The 27,513-nt window shown below is 33.6% G+C and overlaps 1 protein-coding gene across 1 annotated transcript in view; it reads right to left on the bottom strand.

Moving 5' to 3' along the window:
- Corin (corin, serine peptidase) overlaps nt 1-27,513 on the bottom strand; it is a 280,126-nt gene that overhangs the window by 172,048 nt on the left and 80,565 nt on the right. The window contains exon 4 of the mRNA XM_027937642.2: nt 4,031-4,238. Within this exon, the coding sequence (XP_027793443.2) occupies nt 4,031-4,238 (208 nt within the window). The remainder of the gene's footprint in view (nt 1-4,030; nt 4,239-27,513) is intronic.

Genomic DNA, 27,513 nt, shown 5'->3' on the forward strand with positions numbered 1-27,513 from the left:
TGGGTCAAATGGTGGTTCCATTTCCAGCTTTCCAAGGAATCTCCATACTGCTTTCCAAATTGGCTACACCAATTTGCAGTCCCACCAGCAATGTACAAATGTACCTTTTTCCCCACATCCTCGCCAGCACTTGTTATTGTTTGACTTCATAATTTCAAAATGAAATTGAATCCCTTTCTCTCACCATGCACAAAAGTTAACTCAAAATGGATCAAGGAGCTAGGAATCAAACCAGAGACTCTACGTCTAATAGAAGAAAAAGTTGGCCCTAATTTCCATCTCGTGGGGTTGGGCTCCAAATTCCTTAATAGGACACCTATAGCACAAGAGTTAAAAATCAAGAATCAACAAATGGAATGTATTCAAACTAAAAAATTTTTTCTCAGCAAGAGAAATAATAAGTGAGGTAAATAGGGAGCCTACATCCTGGGAACAAATTTTTACTCCTCACACTTCAGATAGAGCTCTAATCTCCCGAGTATACAAAGAACTCAAAAAATTAAACAACAAAAAAACAAGTAACCCAATCAACAAATGGGCCAAGGATCTGAACAGACACTTCTCAGAGGAGGATATACAATCAATCAACAATTACACGAAAAAATGCTCACCATCTCTAGCAATCAGAGAAATGCAAATTAAAACTACTCTAAGATACCATCTCACTCCAGTTAGAATTGCAGCCATTATGAAGTCAAACTTGCTGATATTTTTAAGCTATCCCTCCTAACCCACATATTTTTTATGGCCACCCAAATAGTCATCAGTTAAATTTTAAATTCATAGAATTCATATTATACTCCAATTAGCCTGGGTTATTTATTTACTAAATGTATTTATTAAAAGCTCCCACAGTGTAAAGTAAAAACTGTTCAACTTCATTATTAGAACATATAGCTAATGAGTATCTGAGGTCTCAAAGGAATTGGGCTAAAAATTACACCATTTATACATCCCACTATAGTCTTTTTAAATTAAATTCTAAATGTTTTTAAGTAGCTATTTTCTCCAGCATGGAATATAAGCACCCTTCCATTATTTGAACAGTAGAAGAAGCTAATTAATAAAATATGTAAAATTCAAAATAATTTTGTAATTATTTTCAACAATGCCTTTTACTTTTTTGAACTTATTGTGTTTATTAATTAGGTTGCAGATCCCATGTGTGCAATATATGACAGCAGGAAGGAGTGGTTGAAAGCACAATTATAAAACTAAACATAATAATAAATGTAATAATAAAAATAAGATAAGTCCCCAAAGGACACTTGAAAACTAACTGTAAATTATTATTCATTGTAATAGAAAATGAAAAACTCTTATATGAACCAGGTCAGGGAGAAAACAAATTTGGGGTACTAAAACTGCCCTGAAAATTATGAGTAACTGTAAGAGATTGAACTATAATAGAAAGGATAATCAAAATGAATTTAGAGACTTCTGAAAGCTGAAAGTACTCTCATCTTGCCCTATTTTTGAGCACACAAATAATTTCACTTAAATCACTCTGAAATTAAGAAGTGAGAAAGTAAGAGCAATTAAGGCAGAGTAATTTAAGTGAAATCATTTGAAATTTGGCAGAAATAGAACTAGAATCCAGGTCCATCGGCCTTTGGTATTCTAATTTCTTTTAAACCATATATTCTCCTACATTTTTGCAATCCTTTGATATTTACCATATATCCTGGATACATTTTTATGTTCCTCATTTCATTAATACTACATGTCTTGTTTAATACATCATCTTATAATTATTGCTGATTTTTTTTTTTTGCAGTCTTGGGGATTGAGCCCAGCACTATTATAACAGCTATGTTCCCCACCCACTTTACTGAGCTCTTATTTAATCCTCATATTAATTTTATAAAGTATAACTGTCATTTAATAGACAAGAAAGCTGTGACCATGATTTCATTTGCTTACTTTCTCAATCACTGCAGCATGTTGATTGGTGGCCCTCCAATAGATGCCCATGCCCTAACTCCTGGAACCCGTGTATGTGGCCTTATTTGGAAAAGGGTCTTCATGGTTGTAGTTAAAGATCTTGAAACAAGGATGATCTTGGATTTTCTGGGTTGGCCCTAACGTTATTTATAAGGTTCAAAGTCAGAACAGAAGGAGACATAAACACAGAGGCTATGTAAAGATGGAGGCAGATACTGAAGTGATATGATCACAAGTCAAAGAATTGAAGCCACCAGAAACTGGTAAAGAATAATTCTCCCCCAGAGCCCTAGGAAAGAGCAGACTTTGGACTCCTAGTCTCCAGAACTGTAAGGGGATAAATTTCTGTTGCTTGAGCTGTGCAGCTTGTAGTAATTTGTTACAGCAGCCCTGAGAAACCAATGCAATTATCGTTTGGATTGCCATTGTCTCAGAACAGAAAGGGCCTCTTTACTGTCTTTCCATTTTGTGTTTTTGTTTATTTTCATTTTTTTGTGATGCTGGTGATTGAACCCAGGTACAATACTAAGCAAATGCTTGACCACAGAGCCACATCCCTGGGCTGACCACCCCATATTTTAACTTATGAGAAAGACCTAACCATGTTTCTCTGTGTGTTCCATGAAGGAACCCTCTGCAGCCAGTTCCTTACCATGAAATGTTTCCCTGAATGATGTGTCTAATAATAGTCCTTTTCTTCTACAATTCAGAATCGCTGCTTTTATCCTCTCTCAAAGCAATGGCAACCCATGCTTTTTGCAGTTAAAATAATATATGCCTTTCCCCTATTCCTAGCATATTTTACACACTAATTAAATTAGTACAAATAACATGAAACCTACTTGCACTTGAAAATGCAACTTATTCTTATATTACTACTCTGAAAACTTCCTAACACTTTAATCCAGGAAATAATTGATGTTGTTTGTGAACATACGTTTAACACATGCTATGAACATTTTTTAAAACTATACTTGGTGTTTCAAATAGTCCATGGCTCCTTTTTATTGATTTATTCTGATTGAAAATTATTTCTTATCCTATTTAACATTATTCTGAATTATCTCTTTGTCCCTCCACATCTGTCTACTCTTCATACTCTCTATCCTGCAGAGGGTTCTCATGATGATAAGAATCATCCGGAATTTCACCCATACTTGACTTAGATTATTTAGATGATAAGATTTAGGACTTTGGAGTTTATGATATTTAAATTAGATTTTGGATCTTATCCACAGCACGCAGATCAGTTGTGTCCCCTTCTGTCCTCTTGTTGAGCCTGAATTCAGTAGGTTAGAGGCACTGTCAGGAGAGAGAGGTCAGGGTATTTGTTCCTTCTTTTCTCTCCCTGCAGGACTGAAGGGCATTCAATGGCTGTGCTCCTCTGCCCAGGGACATCACCTGGACAGTTGGAGACCCCCAACCCTATGTGTTGCCATTGTTTCGAGAGAGGATGCCTTCATGGCACACAGAGAGAGAAAACTTGGTTAGGCCTGTCTCGTAAGTTAAAATATGGGATGGTCAGCCCAGGGATGTGGCTCCGTGGTAAAGCATTTGCCTAGTATTGTCCCTGGGTTCAGTCACCAGCATCACAAAAATAAAAAGGTGCTGCTAGCCCTTTCTGCTCTTCCAGCCTTGGGTGGTGGAACTGCATCTCCCTATCAACAGAACCTGGTACTTCCTAGCACTGTTTATTCTATTTGTTCTGCCCACACTGCCAGTCTTTTCAATAAACTCTTCCAGTGACCCCTGGGGGTGTGTTGTGTGTCTCCTGCCTGACCACCACTGCAACAGCATTTGAGTATCCTCTGACAGCATCAACCTACACACTGAATACAGATTTCTCACTGTATAAGATTATTCTGGGTTTACCAAACCCTTGCAACTTCAGAGAATTACGACTGGTTATGACAATTATGGGTCTCTTTCTCCTCTAAAAGTAACAAAAACGAAAGGCGGTAGCATAGGATACTTTTGTTCCTCTTGGGCACTTTTAAATAGTAGCTTGATAAACAACAGCAATAACAAATTTAATTTTGATTAATAACTGGATTCTTATCACTGAATGATTTTGGCTTCAAAATACCTGTCATCTCCATCAATGATGCATTCAGGGAAGGCGAGGCTACAGCCAAATAACATGATGTGCTGGTAGCAATTGAGACGATGGAGGTATGTGAAGAACTTGATGAACTTCTCCATTTTCATGTTTTTGATAACTGAGATGAGAGGTGTCATTGTGTTATGATAAGGCAGCATCTGGCATTGGCTGTGGGTGATGTTCATGCAGGCACCTGAGAAGTGGAGATAATTACATTTAGAAGTAGACATATCAGAAATACATGTTTACAAACTGATTTGCTGTGACAGGTTACTGTGCTCAAAAGATACAGTATATTCTACAAATAATTATTAAAAGTAAAAATTGTTATAGATAGAATATCATGCACACATATAAGTATGTGTAGTATGTAGATATGATATGGAATCAACCTATTAATATTGATAGAAGTAGAGCAATTATTTCCTGGGCAAATAGCTGTGGGATCACAGCTGGCCAGGACAAAATGTATCAAACAAATTTTAAACATGCTTATCTGATGACACTACAATATCATTTCTAGAAACTCACCCTAAGTAAACCATCATGGTCATGAATGTAGATTTATCTGCAGGATATTCATCTCTGCATAGTTTACTGTTTTTTAGGAGAGAAATCTATCTAAACATTTAACAAATGGAATTGGTTCTAAACATTATGGAATGAACAATAATATTTTATGAAATATAAATGCTTTAGAAGAATAACTATACACAGTGATGCTCATAATGTCATGAATAAAATCAACAAGCCACAAAACCATCTGTATACCATGATCTTGTTTCTGAAAACACACAATTATACAAGGATTTGCAATCCTCCCTATATCACAATTCAGGATCAGCTCAGAGCCTCTGACTTCATATTCTTACATAGCCAGTTCTTCTGAGCACAACGACAGTCATGGACTTTCCATTTCTTTCATTCCAGAAACTCACCTGGTTGATCCAATATAAACTAAAATGTTGACATGGGTCTCTGGGATGGGATTTTAGGAGCCTTATATTTTTTCTTTAATTCTATAGTCTCTTATTGATTCATATAAAGATGTATTGCTTTTATTATTTTCCAAATGATATAATCAAAATTAAATTTGTTATTGCTGTTGTTTATCAAGCTACTATTTAAACACAGAATCTTCAGGCTTTAAACATACAGTCAAATAATTAATCATATTTTGAGGGAGGGAAAAATTAGAAGGGAAAGTTCAATAAGAATGGGAACAACTCTTCTGATTGCTCAGAGAGAACTTGAAGAAAATGTTCTCTCCAAACATAAGGCTAACTCCACTTTAATAAAAACAATATTAAAAAGAAGGTGGTATCTTTGATAATATGGCCAAACATGTACATCTGTAAGACACAATAAATGCTGTCCAAAATAGCAGGATTTCCTACCCTTTCTGCCTCACTCATTCAAACAGGTCACTTTACAGTCTACTTCTGACCCTTTCCTTATCTACTAGGTCTTCTACTAAGCAACATTTCCAATCTCACTTTTCTTTCACACTGCTCCAAAAACCTTCAAAGACCTGTAGGAAGTCTTTCCCCTGAATGACCAAATTGTAGCCATCAGATCAAAGAGTCTCATACCATGAAAAGATACAATTCCCCATTGTTGGATAATATTCATTGATCACCCACAAAGTGTTGAGCTCAGTGGGTCAAGATCAAAACATGGTTTCCACTTTCAAAGGCAACCAATGACATGTGGAATTTTTCTCTGCACCAAGAACTTAGGGACAAAACCCTTTCTTGTACCTCACCAAATTCAAAATATAAAATGAGACAAAAGGAAATTTTCAAATAAAAATATGAAAATAACACAAATAGACAGAGGTATACATAAATTCAGTTTACCATAAGGGCTGAGGTAGAGCAATCTGGCAGATTTCATGAAGATGATGCTCAAATTGTTCAGAGAGGAAAGTTAAGCAGATGTCAGTGTGAAAGAGCATTATGGGCCGGGAAGAGGATACACAGGCAGCAGACTCAAAAATGCCACACTGTGTACACTGTGCTACAAAAACAGAAGTTTGCTTATAAGACACAAAAGTAAGTTTTTCTCTATCAAAAGCATGCACTCGTTTTCATAAAATCAGACTTGAAAAGACATTTATTGAAAATCAACCTTGTGCTGGGCACCAAAACAGGCACTCAGATTCTCTCGTTCACAATTATCTTAATTTCACAATTCAGTGAAGTGATATTATATCTATGTTATACATGAGAAAACTCAATTTCAGAAAACCACCTGGGGGTACTTAGCTATCGAGAGCAAATTCCAGAAATGAAACCTCTGTCTTCTGAGTAACTTACATCTGGATGCAACAAGCTAATGTAAAGAGCGTGATTATTTTACAAATAGTTTTTAAAGAGGATAATTATTAATGGCCCATGAAAGGAAGAGGCTAAAATTCATATAATATCACAAGGTTGGTGTATGAGTTCATTTTCTGTTTCTAATAATACAATACCACAGACCTGGTAATTGGAAAGAAGATAGCTTTGGCTTATGGTTCTAGAGATGCAAGAGTGAGGGGCCACATCAGGTAAGAGCGTTCTTGCTGGTGGGAAACTGCAGAGTTCTGGGACAGCATGGGGCATCGTGTGGCAGAACAGCTTGTGAGCTCAGGGCTTTCTTCCTCTTCCTATGTAGCCACTATTTGCATCATGGGAACCTCACATAGCCTCATTTAATCCTTAATACCTTCCGAAGGCCTCACCTTCATATACCATTAGAGTATGACTTTGAGGGTCCAGTTTCCAATACATGAAATTTGAGGGACACATGCAAACCACACAGTGTATCTATATTAATATGTAATATGCCCATATATACTCTACATAATTTGTTTTAATGACATTGTTTTCTTTAGAAATTATCAATTTTAAAATCTGTACACTTGAGCCCAGACCACATTTGAAGCAATTAGATGACCCCAAACTCATGCTCCTCACCTAGACAAAAGAAAACATTAAATATTGAGAGATCATTTGAAAAACAAAAGATAGAAAAATTATAATTTAGTCAGCTACAATTCATCCATGGCACTATGAATTGCACAAAAGAAAAAAGATATATTTCCCTCTATATTTCTCTCTAATAGCTAATTCCCATGGGAAGAGAGAATCTATACTCAGGAAAAGTAATATGAAATCCTAAATCTCAGAAGTCTTAAAATAATTGGTAAAACACAAATAATAATGTGTTATATTTGTGTAATGGTTTTCCAAAGTATGATCAAATTATAAATTTTAATCCTAAGAATATAACACATATTTTCTCATAATACATAAAGAAACTAATGCTCTCACAGGTAGGTAGAAAGACAATGGATGGGCAAACAAATACCTAAACGGACCAAAAAAAGTGATTTAAGAGAAACACAAGGTCAACAGCAGAAGTGAGACTGTTGTTCAGGTCCTCATAACATTCTTCTTCCTCAACCACAGTTGTCAATAGCACAGCAAACACTGAAGAAATCCCCAAGAGCAAGAATTTAATGTTGGATGGATGATGAAGAAAGATTAGATAAAAAGAAAGAACTCATTTTGTTGTTGAAAAATTTTAAAAGGTCTGGATTAACAGAGGCATATAAAAGGAGAAAAATAAAAATTTAAAGATTGAGAATAAAATGCATGTGACAAAGAAAGATTATAAAATTTCAGTCTGGGCTGAAGTGTTCACCAAACTTACCTAAGAATTTGCTCATAGCCAACAAATATAAAAGAGAATTACTTCTAATACTCTGGACTTCAAACTTTTTATATTCAGGTAATTATGTCAGTATCCTATTACCCCTCTCACTCAGCATGTGGATCAAATCATTTTTTTCTAGAACATTCCATTGTATTTGAGACATGTAATTCTGCTATTGTATGTAGATACATTCTTACCAGAAGAAATGAGTTTTCACAAGCCAGCTACATGCTGTGCTCCATGGAAAGTCACTTGTCCCTGAGGAAGGGGAGGGCACTATTGAAAATAGGCTCATTTGCTGTTGTTTCTCAATCAAACTTTGTTTTCTTAGGGAGGAAGAAACGAGGGGATCATTTTTCTTCACTAAGAACTTACTACTGAGTCTAATACAAATTAGAGAGCAGGGCTGATATACAAGAAGATGTATAACTAACCAAAATGTTCCTATAGACATCACTATTTAATGAACTGTTCTAAAGAACAGTTATGCCAAGTTGGGAACTAGAGAAGAGAATCTAAAAACAGGTCTGGAAAACAAAATTGCTTCTTGATGCAATATACTTTTAGTTTGTTCTAGTCTGGTCTGGTTTGGTCTGGTTTGCAATGCTGGGGGTCAAACCCAGGACCTCCTCATGTGTGCTAGGCAAGCACTGCATTACTGAGCTGCATCCCCAGACCCCAATGCAGTGTACTTCTAGTAAGATAGAAATATTTATTCTTATTAGTGACTCGATTCTAAAGCTCCATTGCTAGTAAGACATGATTTAATCACAAATTTTCAGAGTACTCATTGATAACAATGCAGGTCTACAATTTGAGAAAAAAATAAAAATACAAAAACAAAGTGCTGCTGAAAGTTGTCTTAGTGATTTATTTTGTTTTGTTTTCATAACCTAACTCAATGGCTTTCTGGATGAAACTTGGACTTTACTGCTCATACTTCATTGTGAATACTTCTAGATACTAGAATCAGGAAGCAAAGATGGGCCTTTTTAGGAATTTCCCTTATGCTCAATTGGAAATTATGATAAGTTTTGTTCTGACTTTTAGAATTAAATAATATGAATTTTTAAAATTCTTACTGATTTTAAAAGCAGAATGAAGAATAGTTAACTTTTCAAAACTAACATAGACTTCATCAACAGTCCTGAGTAATCTTAAATGATGATCCCCATAACTAGACAGGCCTAGGGTGGGGGGTGCAGATCCACTTACTAGACATTTCTGCACTGAGTTTTTATATTAATGATTTTTGTTACTCACATTCTCTATTTTCCTTAATTACAAACGATCTCACTTTAAATCTGTGCAATATGGCAAATATTGAATTGCATAGCATTTATTTCAACAGAAGGTTTTTTTAATTTCTTAAAATCAAATAAAATATTGCTTTTTAAATATAAGCAAAACTATATCTAAACCATAGTGATTAGAATACATAGTAGTATTATTTGATAGGAAAGAATCAAACCAAACAATAATGAAAAATCAACTTTCTAAAGTACTTTGGTACCATTTGCCTAATATTCTAACAGGAACCCTTGGTAACCTTTCTGACTTCCTTTACAATATCGTATATTTCATTAAAGGTCTACTAGAATGGATTCCACTGTGCCAGAAGGTGACATTTTATCAGAGCACAATTGATCTGCCCTAATTTACCTAAACTGACTCCTTTTAACTCATGGATTTACTTCACAGTTCTCCCCTGTGGACAGTTCTCTCCATTTGTTTATTCTACTTCCAAATCCTAAGGATGCAACGAGATTGTAAAGCAGAGTTTTTGCAGACAGCCACTTTTAGTGGTTTGGAAAAAAATAGTCATGAGGGGGTTGGCCTTCTTCCCAAATGTCTCTTTTCTATTCCTCTCATCTAGTCTCATTAATTTTGGTTTGGGTTCCCATATGATATCCTCCTTTATTACAACCTCTTTAGTTTACATCCTTTTTCTGGTTATGCTATTTTGAACCTTCTCACATCACCCCTTTTGTCTCTATACTTTTGTCCTCAGTATTTACTTTTGTTCTCAGCCCTTTCACATACTCATTTGCTCATTTGCCCTCCTTATAAGCTATTATCTCTGTTTCACAGCTGAGGAAACAAGGTTAAGTGATTTCCCCCAAGGTTCACACAGCTAGTGAATGGTGACGCTGGGATTTAACTCATCTCATCCCAAGTCCAAGTCTCCTTTCACCAACAGCTGCCAAGCATCATAGTTAAAGGCATCTACTCACCTGGGTTTATGCTGTTACTCAGTGAGGGGACCCTGAGTCCCGCAGAGGCAGGAAGGGCCTTGCTCACTGTTCGCCCAATAGACTTCTATTGAGCTCCTGCTATGAGCCAAGAAAAAATGATATTCTAGTAACAAACCAAAAGATACTAAGCAAAATAAAACACATGCCCTTATGGAGCTTATGGTCTAATAAAACACACACATACACACACACACACACACACACAATAAATATTGTCCAACATACATGATTATACACATAGTCATAGTCCCAATGCTCTGAAATACCCAAGGGAGCAGATATGCCTTCATAAAGGAAGACTAACATCACAATAAGTTTATCCTTATTAAGACTGCACAAAGACTATGAGCTTTGTGAAAATTGTCAGAATCAAATTGGAGTCACTTGTGTCAACCCTACAATAATAGATAAATAAATCTGGGAGGTTATAAAGGGAGAGTTCTCATGCATGACTGCTTGGTAAGAGTGACTCTCATGAAAGACTGCCACAAACACCACCTAGCACAAAGGTCATCACAATCTCACACAAAAATACTTCTGTAAAGATTTCCACCCAATGACTGCTGTCTCCACTTGGAATGATGTCACCTTTGCTGTTGCTCCTTCTACCCAGGCATTATTGTTTAAAAATATCTTATATAACCCTTGTTTCACCATAAAAGGCTTTCCCTTGCCTCAGCTTCTTTGAATATGCACAGTTTGCTGTGGAGGGCATATTCCCATTGTGATGCTCTGCTATTCACAAATAAATTTAATTAATCGTTGGAAAGTCTCCCTTTGATTTTTATTCAGGTTGACAATCTTAAAAGTAAATTCCTCTTTTAAGAAATATACCAGAACTAAATATTCAAGCAGCCTAAATATTGTAAAAGTCTAATGCCAAAAAACAATTTGACCCAGCCAGTGGGCTTTTCATTAAGTCATATTCATGCTCAAATATATTGCTCGTTGCATCCTGTCTTTATTGTTCCTATTATAATATTGAAGTTGTCATCATTTCATATTTTATGGGATTTATAGTCATGAAATAAAAACATCAAAGGGAAGCAACTCCCTTTTCTTCACTAGAGCAGCTAAACTACCCTATGTGGATCCAGGGAGCCACAACAGAGGCCTGACTTCAGAAAACTGGCCTTTTCTGAGGACAGCAAATGTTTCCATATGCATCTCATTTTAAAATGCTCCTGCATAAATCATCTTCTTTTCTTTGTGCCACAGCATTAGCACTACCTAATTCAGATAAAACTCACCTTGAGATATAATTTCTCTTGATAAATCCATTGTAAACTGAAAATATCATTAAATCAAAAATTATAATTAAATATACCTAACCTAGCCACACAGTACACTGTAGAGTACCAGGTGTTTACCATGATTGTGTGGCTGACTGGGAGCTAAGGCTGACGGCCACTGCCCAGCATAATGAGAGAACATAATGAGAGCACATTGCTGAATTTGGAAAATATCAAAATTCAAAATATAGTTTCTACTGAATGCCTATCAAGTTCACATCACAATACAGTCAGAAAGTCTTAAGTCAAATCATCATATGTTGGGGACCATCTGCATTTTCTTGTTTAGTTATTTGTTTATTCCCATTATCCTCCCACAGTAGAGCGGGAACTTTGTCACTGCAACACCACAGGGATACCAAGTATTAGTCACGCAATAGTTATTCCATGTATGAGTTATGAGATTAAATAGAACGAACGTGATTTCAAATGGCTTTTATAATAGGTGGAAGTAGAGATGAAAAAGTAGGCATATCTGAGACTCAAGAGCACCAGTGCTGATGACTAACAATGATATTTTCAATACCCTGTTCCCTAGAACTCACCATGGTATAGGAAGTTGTCCTAACTTGTTCCCTTCATCAGATCATTTTGTAGTGTGGACTACCCTCTGGACTATAGTATTGCAGTTGGAAGTAAAGGAGGGGAACTGCTCCCCACACTCTAAAAAGCTATACCTGCTGATCTCCTTATGCATACTCAGTTGCTTTAGCATAAGTCTCCACTGTGGTGGACAAAAAAAAGAAAGATGTGCCTACAAACTGTAAAGGCTGGAGAACGATCAGTAGATGAGTACCATACACTAGACTGCTGCAAGGAGGTCTGCGGAGACAGTGGATATGACCATAGAAGCAAACTCTGTAAACTTTTACAGCTAAGTAAAAGCAAGCTCCTCTAGAACTGAGAAACAGTAGCCAGGAGGCCACAATCAAGCCTGGCTCTGAGGTCCAGCCTGACCATGCAAAGGCTGTGTGATCTCAACCTCTCAAAGTAGCTTAATTGGTAAAGTAGAAATAATAAAAATGCTAGTCATCGGCTGGGGTTGTGGCTCAGAGGGTGGTGCTCGCCTAGCATGCATGAGGCGCTGGGTTCAATACTCAACACCACATAAAAATAAAATAAAGGTATTTTGTCCACTTACAACTAAAATATAAATATTTTAAAAATGCTAGTCATACAGTTGTGAGGATCGAGTTCATCAGGAAGTGAAAGAGCTCCAGACAATGCCTTTGTTCCACTGATGCTCAACTGATACTTGAAGAATGAGGGACTTTCAAACAGAAAAACTAGAGGATTCAGAGGCCAGTTTACTTTGAAGTAAAAGCTCAAATAAATCACCAGTATCTATTCAAGTTTATCTTTTAATATGAAAGATATTTTAAATTTTATTTCCATTTGTAGTTTTTATAGTGTAATAAAACTCATTTGGAGATAAGGGAATAAAGATCTTCAAGTGATCTCTAGTCTGGATGGTTGCTAATTGCTTTATATCGTGCCTTAATCCTTCTATAATATTATTTTAAAAAGCCATTTTTATTCCTGTTTTATGAAAGATGAAACAGACTCAATGAGGGTGAGAAAAGATTCAGGTTACATAGTAAATAGAGTTGAAACTGATGTTAAGTCTTTCTGATCCTGTAGAATATACTTTTCCTCTGTATTCTGTCAAAAAGTCTATTTCATTTTACACATTATAAACTTATTTAATTCATGGTACAACATTTTGGTAAAACTCTTTGGTGGATTCTAATAATAGAGTTTCTTCTTAAAGATTTGGTAAAAACTAGATCTTTGCAAAGAAACCAGTGAAACTTTTATATATACAAACAGAGATATGAAAAATTGTGCTCCATATGTGTAATAAGAATTGTAATGCATTCCACTGTCATGTATTTAAAAAATAAAATCAATTAAATATTTAAAATAAGAAAATAAAAATAAAAATGGGTTATGATCACAAAACTAATAAGCAACATGAAAACATATGAACCCATAAAAATCACGGATAAAGTAAATATATAGTCAAACCAGAATATTGTAATGCTGTAGTAGTAGTAGTATGTAAATAACTTACATTTTAACTATGAAGGTTAAAAGATAAAAGCATTGAAATTATAAGAGTTTTTTTCTATTAATTTGCCAAGGGACATAAAATGAAAACAACGCAAATTGTGGCATTAAAAATGTAAAATGCCATTGAAACAGTTACCAGGTTAAAATAGCATGTTCAAACTGTGTTGTGTTTTAACTAAATCTTGTGGAAATAACAAAGCAAAAACCTGTACTACATACACAAGAAACATATAATAAGGAATCAAAGCATACAATTTGAGAAAATAATCTAATTACAAAAGAAGAAAGCAAGAGAAAAAGAAAGGAAAAAAGAATTTACTAAACAAGAAAATAGTCAGTGGCCTAGAATCATAGTGACTAGGAAAACGGAGGTAAAAGTATCACAAGTTTGAGGTCAGCCTTGGCGACTTAGCAAGACTCTTGTTACAAAAATGACTGGGGATGTAACTCAGTGGTAAAGCACCCATGGGTTCAATCTCCAGTACCAAAAAAAATTTTTTTTACCTATTAATAGTTACCTTGACAACAAGTGGATTAACTTCTCCAATAAAAAAATATACAATATCTAAATGGATTAAAAAAAATTTAAAAACAATACCCAACTGTACAAGAGACTCATTTCACTCATTTCATTAAGTATATACATAGTTTGAAAGTAAAATGATGGAAACAAAAAGAGAGAAAAGGTAGCTATATTTAGATCAGGAAAAAAAAAAAAACATGCTTTAAGTGAAAAAAAAAATCTTAAAAAGAGACCAAAGAAAGGTCATTATATAAAGACAATTGATAAGAAATATAATAATTGTACACATATATGCATCCAACACTAAAGCACCTAAATACAACAGATATTAATAAATCTCAACAAAAAGATAGATTACAATGCAATAAGAGTAGGAGAAGAATAGGGAACTTTAGTCCCCCACTTTCAATAATGGGTAGCTCATCTAGACAGAAAACCAATGAGGAAACATTGGACCTGAACTACTATTAAGAACAAATGGACCTAATTAGACATGTACAGAACATTCCATCCAATTGCAGCAGAAAATACATTCTTCTCAAGAACATTTGGAACATTCTCTAATAGGTCACAGAATGAATCTTTAAAAAAATTAAGAACACTGAAATCACATCAAGTATATTTTGTGACCATAATAGTATAAAATTAGAAATTAGTAACAGAGGGAATATGTAGAAATTAAACAATATGTTCCTGAAAAAAACAATGGATAAGGTAAGAAATTAAAATGATAGTTAACATCTTGAGACAGATAAAAATGGGAAAACAGCATACTAAAAGCTAAAGGATGCAGCGAAGGCAATTTTATATGAGAGAAATTTATGTCAATAAATGTCTAAATCAAAAAAAATAGAGACATCACAAATAAATAACTAGACATTTAACCTCCAGAAAATAGAAAAACAAAAAGAAGAAGAAAAAACTAAGGCCAAAGTTAGTAGAAGGAAGGAAACTATAAAGATCAGAGCAGAAATAATTGAAATAGACACTATAAAAGCAATAAAAAAAAAATCAGCAAAACCTAGAAGGTTTTTTTTAAAGGCAAAAAAAAAAAACCCTTAGCTAGACTCAGAAAAAAATACTCAAATAAAATCATAAATTAAAGAGAAAACATTATAATTGATACCACAGATATTCAAAGATGCTTAAGAGACTACTATGTACATTATATATGGGAAAAATTGGCAACTTGCTACACATATACAGCCTACCAAGATTAAATCATGAAGAAACATCCTAGATATTTTTGTTCTGTTGATAATTTTAAACAGACCAATAGAAATTGCATCAGTAATAAAAAAATCTTCCATGAATGAAAAGCCCAGGACCCGATGACTTCACTGCTAAATTTTACCCAACATATAAAGACCTAATACCAACCCTTCTCAAACTCTTCCACAAAAAACTATAGAAGGAATACTTCCAGAGTAACTTCACAAGGCCAGCATTATCCTGATACCAAATCCAGACAAGGAACTAATTATAAGAAAAAAAATTATAGACCAATGTCACTGATGAACATAGATACAAAAATTCTCAAAAAAATGCTAGCAAATCAAACTCAGCAGAAGTTTAAATCAATCATTCACTTCGAAATGCAAGGATAGTTTCACACACACACACAAAAATCAATAAATGAGATACATCACATCAACAGAATAAAGGACAAAAGCCACATGACCATCTCAATAGACACAGATACAGCAATAAAGCAGCAGGATACAAAACCCACATGTAAAAATCAATAGTATCTTTGTATCTATAGTATTTTCATACATTAACAACAAATATCAGAGAATGACATTACAGTAATTGTAAAAAAAATTAAAATATTTATGAATAAATGTAACCAAGAAGGTGAAATATTCATACCAGCCATGAAAGAAAGAAAAACACTAACAAGTAGAAAGATATCCTGTATTTGTGATTTGGAAGAATTAATCTCATACAAATTCCATACTACCCAATGCTATCTAGAAAAACAAATGAAATCCCTATCCAAATTCCACTAACATTTTCCACAAGAATATGAAAAAGTCCTAAAACTCATGGAACCACAAAGGACCCCAAATTGCCAGAACAATCTGAACAAGAAAGAAAAACAAAACAAAATTTAAAACCCAGAAAATTAGAGGCACCGTATTACCTGATTTGAAAATATACTACAAAGCCATAGCATTTAAAAGAGCATAACACTGGCATTGAAGCAAATACATGGACCTTGACATCTTTTTTATGAAGATGCCAATATGCAAAGTAGGGAAAGGGTAGTCTCTTCAATAAACAACACTGGGAAAACTGGACAGCAATATACAGACAAATGAAAACAGACCCTTATCTCACACTATACACAAACATCAGCCCACAATATATTTAAAACTCATATATAAGCTCTGAAACTATAAAACTACTAGAAGAAAATATAGGAGGAAGCCCAATAACACAGGTATGGGCAAATGATATGTTTAATATGATCCCCAAATCAGACAAATGGGATGACATCAAACTAAAAATCTTCTGCACAACAAAGGAACCAATCAACAGAGTGAAGAGACAATCTATGGAATGGGAGAAAATATTTGTAGACCCTACATCTAATTAAGGGGTTAATTTCTAAAATATATAAAGAACTCCACTCAATAAGACAGCAAATTTAAATGAGCAAAGGATCCAATGCACAGCTCTTAAAAGAAAACATACAAATGGGCAACAGATATATTAAAAGATGTTTAACATCATGAATCATCAGAGAAAAGCAAATTAAAACCAAAAGAGATATTACTTTGCACCTGTTAGAAAGGCTATTATTAAAACAACAGCCCAAAAAGGAAAAATTAACAAATGTTTGTAAAGATTTAGAGAAAAATGGAGGCTTGCACACTGTTAGTAGAAACATAAATTGGTTATAGCCAGTATGGAAGTAAGTATGGAAGTCCCTCAGAAAATTAAAAATAGAATTACCGTGTCTTTGATCCAGCAGTTCCACTATTGAATATACAAAAGATATGAAATCATTAATTGATATCTGCTCTTTCATGTTCATGGCTGCACTATTCACAATAGCCAAGATTTGGAATCAACTTAAGGATACATCAATGGATAAATGGATAAACAACCTGTAATGCATATACGCAATGGAATACTATTCAGTACTTCAAAAACAGGGCATCCTATCATTTGCACCAATATGAACGAATCCAAAAGACATTACATTAAGAGAAATATGCCAGGAAAAGACTATATGATCTCACTTATATATGAAATCTAAAATAGTTGAACCAATTGAAGTGGAAAGTAGCATTTTGGTTACCAAGAGCTGAGATGGGACCAAGAGGAGAACTGGGCTGTTGGTCAAAAGACACAAAATTTTAATTAGGAAGAATTGAGTTCAAAAATATCATATTTGTACAACATGACATCTCTAGTTAACAACCATGTATTATATACTTTCGAAATTGCTTACACAGGAGATTGTAAGTATTCTCTTCACAAATAAATATTTGAGGTTAAAAAAGAAAAGAAAAAGAGATCCAAGCAATATGGTAACAGGTTTTTTTCTCATTATTTTCATATAAATAAAGCAGCCAACACTTTTCACTAGGGGAAAAACGGATTGCAAGCTCTCACCAAATGACCATTTAGGTTGGGAATGCTTAGTGTCTATTCCTGGCTGTGGGTGAAGTCAAATCAGGTCAGAACAACATCCACTGAATCAAACAATTAAGGTCATTCTCTAGGCTAGATAATTCACACACACACACACACACACACACACACAAAAGAAACATTTAGCCAGAACAATTTCTGGCAAACCATTGTGAAGAATACAATGTACTTAGGAACATCAGTAAGAGGGTTTCACTAAGATAAGAAGAAATACAACACCAAAGACAGGGCCTCTCTATGAAGATTCCAGCTGCTTAACTGACTGCTAACTCTGAACCCAAATATGGTAACCATTTTACTTCTCATAAGAGAAAGTTGTGTTAACAAAAGATGAATTTTCTTAATAACTCAGTAGTGACTTTTGAAAAAAACTTTATAGACATAGTCAAGGCCTAGGTAAGCCAATATCTTGCTTAAATTTATGCAAAAAAAAAGAGATGATGTTAAGTACCTTGTGACCTTGTGCAATGCTGTGTAAATTATCAGAGTTCATTAAATGCTAGCTAGCTGCTTTAGCCAGGAAGAACATGAGGCTTAGGTTTATTTTCTACATAATCACATATATTCTAGACTTAACATTTAATGCAATTCCAACTCTCCTGGTGAAGTCTTCTGGCAAACATCAAGTTTTCACATTCTATAGGTGTGTGTGTGTGTGTGTGTGTGTGTGTGTGTTGTTTGTGGGTGTTTGCATGTGCATGCATGTGTGGGTGGGTGTGTGTAACGAGGTCATTCTATTTTATTCATATACACACATCTATACTGCTTGGTTTTAAGATATTTAAATCACAGTTAATGGCTCATAGCCTGATGCACTCATTCATTCAACAAACACTAATGTTTTAATGTTGTAGGGAGTCAATGTTTTAATGTAAATCACTTATATTCCATAGAACTAAACAAGCCGTAACATCTCCATCTTACAGTCATTTTCTCATTAATTTTTAAAATAATTACATTTTGTCCCCACAAAATCATCCATTTTAGAACAATGGAGGATTGACCAATACAAATTATTCAATGTATATAGTGCTTTCACATTGGTAGGACAGACACCTTTTCCATACATAGTGTTGTGGCTCTACAGTCTGGTTCAAACCTTGGCTTTACTACTCTATATTTTCTTGGCATTTAGCAAAAGTATTAAACTTCTCTACTTATCAGTTTTTTTCATCTGTGAAATGGAAATACTAATACCCATGTTGTGGGGTCATTGTGAGGATTAAAGCATATTTTCACAATGCCTACTGCCTAGAATGAAACAAAGAAATTTTTGATGTTACAATTGCTATTATTTTATCTATAACTCACAAAAACCCTGTGAACAACACAGGACAAATATTTGTATCCATGTGATGTAGGCAGGAAAATGAAGGCAGAGACATTAAGCTTTCATTCTGCCTTTTTCCTCTGGATTCCATGACACATACATTTTTAGAAGAAATAATTACTCATTTATATTGCATCAAAATTTAAGTTCCATTAATTACCTTTGCTTACTTGTAAAATCAAATAATACTAAACATATATATTTTTTTAAATCTCACTATTTAAAACAGTCAGTGGTAGAAGGTGTGCTTATAGCATGAGCAAAGCCCAACACCTGACGTTTGCCAGAAGACAGGTTCAATCCCCAGCACTTAAAAATAAAATCAAACAGAAATTTAAAATTAGATCATATTTTATTTAGACAACATTTACTTTAATACATCTGAAAATTATTTGATTTTCATGCCAACAATGATAAAAATCAATTCTATAATGATGAAAGTGTAATAAATTGCTTAGTAGAACAATATGTTCATTGCTTATTCACAGTTAGTTTTAAACTTTGCTGCTCATGAAAGTGATGATGTTTTGATGGACTTTGCAGCCCCATGTAGTATTACAGGAATACTATATTAAGGAACTCAAACCTTGAGTCCTAAAAGAGAGAATACTAGGGCTCACAGAGCAGAATGGCATATGAAGCTCTAGATTATAACAACTAGACATTTTTTTGTCCTAATGCATTCATAAAATGCTCACTCAGATACCCTCTCCAAATCAAAATTCTCTGAACTTAGAATCTGTATTATGTCAGGTTTAGGAAAAACTGGAGTTTACCTTGTACTATCTGAATTTGCAAAGGAAGATATATGCAAAGAATAAGGTTGTAAGGGAAGGCATGTTGTAAATACACAAAAGGAAATTTTTAAGATGAACTTCTATCATTTAGTGTATATAAACCATGCTATTTCTTTCTTTTAAATTTATTTTAAATTTATTCTTTTGAATAAATATACCTTTTGTCTTATTACAAGTCAGTGTGAGATTAGAAAACAAATATAAGTTAAAAAAGCAACCACTCAACATAAAGTCAGGGGGCTAGTAGAATAATTCTTATTGGTTGTATCCTCAGCATCACACGCCCAATTCTTAACTGAATAATGGTCCTGAAATTTGGAAGATCTTTTTCTCCATTCCCAACTCCAGGTGTGGGTCCTGACTGCCCAGTAACCAAAGTCCTCCCTCAAAGAACCCTCTGTAACTTCCCACATGGGAGCAGTTCCAAAATTGCTCTGTGATATTGAGCAAGGACTAGAAGAGACCAATTTAAGAGCAGCTGGAGCCTCCAATTCAGTCAGAGGTCTTCTGGTTTTTGGAATGACTTTAAAATGTCAGGGGCAAAGATAAGCAAACACATAAGAATCTGTGGCTTTATCCGCCCTTTCAAACATGACATAAAAGTATTGCTTCTTCCTGGGAAACCAGATGTATATGCATAGTTCACTTTGACTTTATCTTGGAGACCCATGCATTTATCCAACAAAACTGCCCAAACTCAACTGGTGAGGAGTCCCTAGTCACCCTTGTAAACAACCATTCCTCTCCCAAATGTTGTGCTGACATATCACTGCCTCATATCTGCCTCCTGATTATGGTGTCTGTCACAAGATCAATCCACCAGGAATCAGTCAGCTTGAATATTTGATACATAGGGCTTTTCTAAAAAAAAAAAAGAGAGAGAGAGAGAGAGAGAGAGAGAGAGAGAACCCAAAAGAATGGCTGTACTCTATCATTACCAAGGACAGACAGAGGAATTTGGTCCACTTGTAAATGAAGGCTATGTTTGGCACTAAGTGTTTCTTCCTTATCAAGAACATGTCAACAGGAAATGCTGGTATCCTTTTCTCCTACTTGTTAACCAAATACTGTCAATTCACCTGTTAGATTAAAAAAAAAAAAAACCTACTCTGTGACTGTGTGAAACTTGGCTTTGAAAAACATAAATTCTGAAAATTCTCTACTTTCTACACTTTTCTTGGTAGAATGGATGATAAATTTGTTGTCAGAGATATTATGGAAGTCATTGAAATAAGAGGGCTCAGGAATAAGAAAGCCAAATAAAGAGGATCATCAACAAATTTAGCAAGACTGCTTCTGATTTAAGTGGCGAATCACATCAGAGTCAAAGGACAGATATCTCCTGGCCTAAGAGGTGAAGATCTAGAGAATGCAATGAAAGACAGGAAAGACCTAACACCAAAAACCATTAAGGGGAATGTTGAATCAGATGTGTTTCTAAGGATGTTCTAATTTTTCCTACAATTGGAAAATTTAAAATATAAATTTTAATAATGATTAATTAAACATTTAATATAGAATTCACCATGTGTCCTAAAAACCTTGATTTCTCCAAACTATGAAGTATAGTAGTCCCCTTTATTTGCAGGGGATATATTCCAAGACTCCCAGTGATTGCCTGAAATTATGGATAGTACCAAACACCACATCTGTTTTTTTCTATACATTTATGCCCATGATAAAGTTTAATTTACAAATTAGGCACAGTAAAATATTCACAATAATAACTAATAATAAAATAGATAATAATAAAATAGAATGATCATAACTTTTAAAATCTGAAGCACAATGTCAAAACTAGCACAAATCTGTTTTTCCTTTTTCGTGATCTCACAGATAGAAGACTCAATTCTTACCATAAAATTTAGCAACCTCAGCATGCAAGTCTTTGTCTTCCCCAATACAATAACTTTTGTATATTCACATAAAGGAAGAACATTATGGCTTCTCTTGGCCATATCCAAATTGCCTGCAGCACTACTCTTGCATTTTCAGGACATTATTAAATAAAATAAGGATCACTTGAACACAGCAATGTGATACCATGACAGTACATCTAATATCCAAGATTAGTCAAGATGACTACTATCTGACTAATGGGCAGATAGAGTATATAACATAGACACACTGGGCAAAGGGATGTTTCATGTCTGGGGCAGAACAAAGTAGAATGGTGCAAGATTTTATCATGCCACTCAAAACAGCAGGTAATTTAAAACTTATGAGTTGTTTATTTCTAGAGTTTACTCAGTATTTTCAGATTATCATGGCTTATCATGGGTAGCAGAAACCACAGAAAGCAAAACCAAGAATAAGGGGAAAGTACTTTAGAATAACTTAATTAAAAACTTGCTGATATCAAAATCCATCTTTGTAGACCATACACAGCCGGTTTTGAGGGCAAGTTTGAATTCTTTGTAGACCATACACAGCCAGTTTTGAGGGCAAGTTTGAATTCTACTAAAAGAGGCACTAGAAAAAAGTGTTTTAAGAAAGATCCCAAGAAAATTGACAAAAACGTAATTTGATAAAATAAACTGGAAGAGGGTACATGGGTATTCATTGTATTATTTGTTCTATGTTTGTGTATAATTGAAAATTCTATATAAGAAAATTCTTTTTTAAAAAAGCATCCTGAAATGTTACGAACAAACTAACCCGGAAGCCCACCTATTACAAACATTCAGAAATAATTTATGACATAAAACAAACACCTTTTGTATAAAGAGCCAGACTCTCCATAAGGAAAAGGAAATCTCAAGATTCCAAAAATGTGGTAGGAAACTGAAAATAAGAACAGTGGATACTTGAGCTAACATCAGAAAAACCCAACATTACAAGGGCAAAGAAATATCTATGAGCTGAAATTGCACTTCACTTCTTGGAGGTAGTTATTGGCCTCAATAAAGAGATGAGACCTTGGATCCACAAGAAATACAAAGAAGACTTGAGACTCTCACATAAAGCAGACCCAATGATCTCATTCGCAGGAGGCTATGTTTTGAAACAAAAAGCTTTCTTTAAGCATTCATTACTATAGCCCTGACCCTTGAAAAGGTTTGGGTTTGAATTACACTATGTGTGTGATCCAGGACAGACACACACACACACACACACACACACACATACATACACACACACACACACACCAACAAAATTAACAACAGCAATACAAACAGCCATTGGACAGTAATATCTTAGGCTGCCTGATCAAACCAAAAACAAAATTGCACCAGAGTGACATGTGCTGAACCTAAGGATGTTTATAATCCAAAGTGATACATAAACAGGAAAACAATCTACTAAAAGCAAGAACAATGTCCTCAACATAACTACCAGAAGTGTGAGAAGTCAAAGAACTTCACATAGTTGAAAAATCTGATAGTCTATTAGACAAGTATCATTTGAACAACTAAAGACAAAGATGTGGGAATGAAAATCATTTGGATCTTACTATAAGTAGTAGAAAACAAGTGGCCAAAAAAAGCTGTGTGTCTCAAAACATGACCTAGGTAGACAAGCTTCCTCATGATACATAGATAAGTAGACACATAGATACAGAAATTTAAAAGTCAGTGAATATGATAAAATAGCAGATTAGACACTACCTAAGAATGGCCTAGAGAATTAGAAGATAAATTTAAAATAAAAGAAAAACAGAATTCAGCACAGAAATTTATACAGGATGTATGAAAATTTCCAAAGTATGAGTAGAGTTCCACAAATAGAATAGAAAGAATAGGAGGGAGATTATATTTTCAAAGCTAATAACTGAAAACATTTCCAAATTAAAAAGATTTGAATTCTCAAATTCAAAATGGATGTCCTTTAATAAAGTTATATATATATATATATATATATATATATATATATATATATATATATATATATATATATATATATATATATATAACAATTTATGTTATGTTTACTATAGTGAAACCAACAAAGGAAAAATAAATCTTAATGCCTCCAAAGACAAAATGCCAGTTTTTTACAAAAGAACAAAATTTAAATTGGCATTGAAGTCCTAATAGCATCACAAGACATGAGAAAAATGTGCACTAAAATTTTCAAAGTGAAGATAAGAAGCTGTCAATCTAGAATTCTATATTCAGCTAAACAATCACACCATGAAGGATAAAGATATTTTTAAACCAAAAAAAGAAACAAACAAACAAAACATTTTGATGTAAGTTTCACTTAAATAATCCCCAAAGAATAAATTTCACAAAGAACAGAATTTAATCCAGAGGAAGAAGATATGAAAAGTAATGATGATTATGATACTTGTGTATTTTAAATCCTCTCTCTATTGAAAAAGGGAACTTTCTTTGTTTAAAGGCCTCTTTAAATCACCACAAAGTTTTAGAATTTAAATAGCAAAGGTGAAAGTATATATTTATTCATGTAAAACCAGAAACCTAGGGTTTATTGACTTGGCTTGAGAAATAAAACATTCCAAAGATTTTGAAATAAAAAAAAGTAAGAGACTCTACAACCTTGGATATACAAAAGGAACGAGAGAAAATTATATATTTCAAATTAAATTCTAATATTGAATTATTCTTTTTTCAGGACTTTGAGTAATATATTTGTTGCTTATATTTCCATATCTTATGTAAATCCTAATTAAATCTGTACTACTATAAAATGTGCAAAATTCTCTGTAATTTGACAGTGAAATGAGATAGGTAGAAATTGAAATTTATGTTTAAATAATTATAATGGTGATATTATTATTCAATCTCTCTATTGTTTAGAATATCTAATAATTTTCTTTGATTTCAAAGTACACATAAAATGTTTATGAAAGAGGAAAGACAGAAAATAAATAATAATATAAAGAAGAATACAAAAGTTACCTATAGCACTATGACTCAAAGATAGTTGATGTAGTTGAATATATTTCATTCCTAAAGACAAATGACACAATGCAAATTCCTGTTTATTATTAGCTAATTTTACAAATATACTTGTACTCTCTGGCCTTAATCCTCATCTGTAACATAGGCATACTACTAGTATATACTTAGTAGGGTTTTAAAAAGTTTATGACACAAAACTTAAGCATACACAATAAATGTGACTTATTATTTTGCTAGTCTTTTTTTCTTTGAAAAGATATAACATGTTATATATTACATTTATCTACATAAATATATAACATGAATGTATATACTATTAAAATGCATTACATTTTTCATGTGCAATGTACATATTTAGAACTATGCATATTGACTTAAAAGTAGGAAAAAACACTGAGTTTGCACTGATGTTTCTAATTCAAAAGTAAGGTTACAGGGCTTTACTTGTATTTATAGTTATTCTTTCAGTGTGAAAATAGTGGTTTCTGTCAACACGAATATAAACACATTTTCTTTCTCATACCACATGCAAAGAACAGTTTCAAATAATAGCTCCAATATAATAATAAGGCTACTTAATGATATTTAAACTTCCTTTATAATTTTTGATGCTTAGAGTATATCCCAGCAGGGATGTAAAACTAAAATATTCTAAGTTCAATTGGTATAATTATTTTATTTTGGGTCATCATATTAATAACAATGTACAGTTAAGACAATTTATGGCCTTGTTTTCCATTTTTACAATGTATTTTCTCTGGTACAATTGCTAATTATGTAAGTCATTTACTGAATTTCTGACCAAGTTATGAAAAGTATATTTAGAGATGCTTTATTTCCATTCCTATCATCACTCCATCCTGTTCCTTTTCCCCAACAGAAAAATATTTTTATTAGTTTTTGATGTATCCTTCCATTATTTTTTAATGCAAATAAGTACAAATTAATACATATTCACATTTTCCCTTTCCTTTTCTCACATAAAAGATGGCCTACTTTATACATTATTTTAAACCTAGTTTTGTTAATTTAATACTTACCCAAGTCAGCATCCAGAGATCTCCCTCATTCATTTTTCATAAATGCATCTTACACTATTGCTTGTTTATATCATGGTTCTTTAACAGTAGCCTCCTAATGGACACTGAGGAATTTCTATATTTTTCTATAATTATATATAACACCAAGTAACAATTATAAATGTTATAATTTAGATATCAGGTATCCCCCCAAATCTCATGTGTTCTAAGACAATCCAAGAAAATTTAGAGGTGAAATGATTGAGTTATGAAATCCTTACCTAAACAGTGCATTAATCCACTTAAAAGGACTAACTGAGAGATAACTATAAGCAGGTAAAGTGTGGCTGAATAAGATGGGTTATTGAGGACTTGCCTGTGGGGTACACATTTTGTCCTTTGTGAGAAGAGAACACTTTGCTTCTGCTTACTGGTGCCATGTCATATATTCTTTCCTCTATAAATTTCGCATTTACAAGTGAGATTGTATTAGTCTGCTAAAGCTGCCATAACAACAATAACAAAACACAGACTGAGGACTGAGTAACTTAACAGAAATTTATTTTCTCATAATTCTGGAAGGTGGAAATCCAAAATCAGGGTGCCAACAAGGTAGATTTCTGTGAGGACTCTTTCTTTGGATTGTAGATAGTTATCTCCTCACTATGTGTTCACATAGTGTGCAAAGAGGGAAAGAGTGGTAGTGGGGGGAGAGAGAGAGAGAGGAAAAACACTCTCTTTTTGTAAAAGAGAGGTCCCCACTCTCATGACCTCATCTAATCCTAATTTCTCCTAAAGGGAATATTTCCAAATACCATTACATGGTGGGTGGAGTTAGGGTTTTAACTCATGACTTTTGAGGGAAACTAATATTCAACACATGTTAAGATGAGGGATATATAATTTTTATTTTCATATCATCTTTGCATTAAGTATGAAGTTTCTACTTTATTTAAAAAATGCCCAAGAACACTTTCTTCTTATTTTCTCTAAAAATTAGTTTGAATTTAATACAGACTATCTATTTCTTAAAAATTGATAAAATTTGTCCATAATACTGTCTTTTATGATGATTTTTAAAACTGGGAATGATTTTTAAGGTAGTTTTTAAACTATTGGTTAGGGTTTATTATTTAATATCATTATTACCTAATGACAAATACTGGTCTATTTAAGGGATTTTTTTTCCTTAGTCAGTTTTGATAAATTATACTTTCCTGAGAAATTAATTATTTTATCTGAATTCTCAAATATGTTGGCATAAAGTCATGCATGACCTTATTTTATTATGCTTTAATCTTGTATCTATGATAAGCTCTCTTTTCATTACTAATATTGATTTAGTTTACACATAGGTGCATTCTCCTTTTTTTATCAGTGTGGAAAACATTGAATTTTGAATCAATGTTGTCTAATTTATTAAAGAAAACTGTCTTTTTTCCCTTTTAGTCATCTGCATGTTTGTTTTTATTGGTTTTCCTCATATTTTTATTTTCTCCTTTCTTCAAGATTATTCCTCTGTTCTTTTCCTCATTACTTGACTTACTCTAATATTCTGTCATATGTATGTATATGCTATAAATTCCTCTTCATGTATAGTCTTTTAACACTCTACAAGTTTTGATAAGTAAAAGTTTCTTTATTGTTCAGTTCCAAATAATTTCTATTTCCAGTTAAACCTTTTCCTTGATCCACAAGCTTGGAAAAAAAATGACATCCCTTAATTTCTAAACTTAATGAAGGGGTTTGTGTATGCCACATGATACTTGATGATAGACGTGAGAACATTTAAGTCATCTGGTTGCCACCTGGCTTTTCAGAATACGACATAAGGAACACCAAGAATTTCTTCAGCTCCCTTATGAAAAGAGCAGGCTCTAGGTTTCTTATATTCACCCTTCAAGTTACACTACAGACCATAGGTTAAACATAATCGCTCCAGA

This window comes from Marmota flaviventris, chromosome 7 (assembly GCF_047511675.1).
Source record: "Marmota flaviventris isolate mMarFla1 chromosome 7, mMarFla1.hap1, whole genome shotgun sequence".
Taxonomy (NCBI): domain Eukaryota; kingdom Metazoa; phylum Chordata; class Mammalia; order Rodentia; family Sciuridae; genus Marmota; species Marmota flaviventris.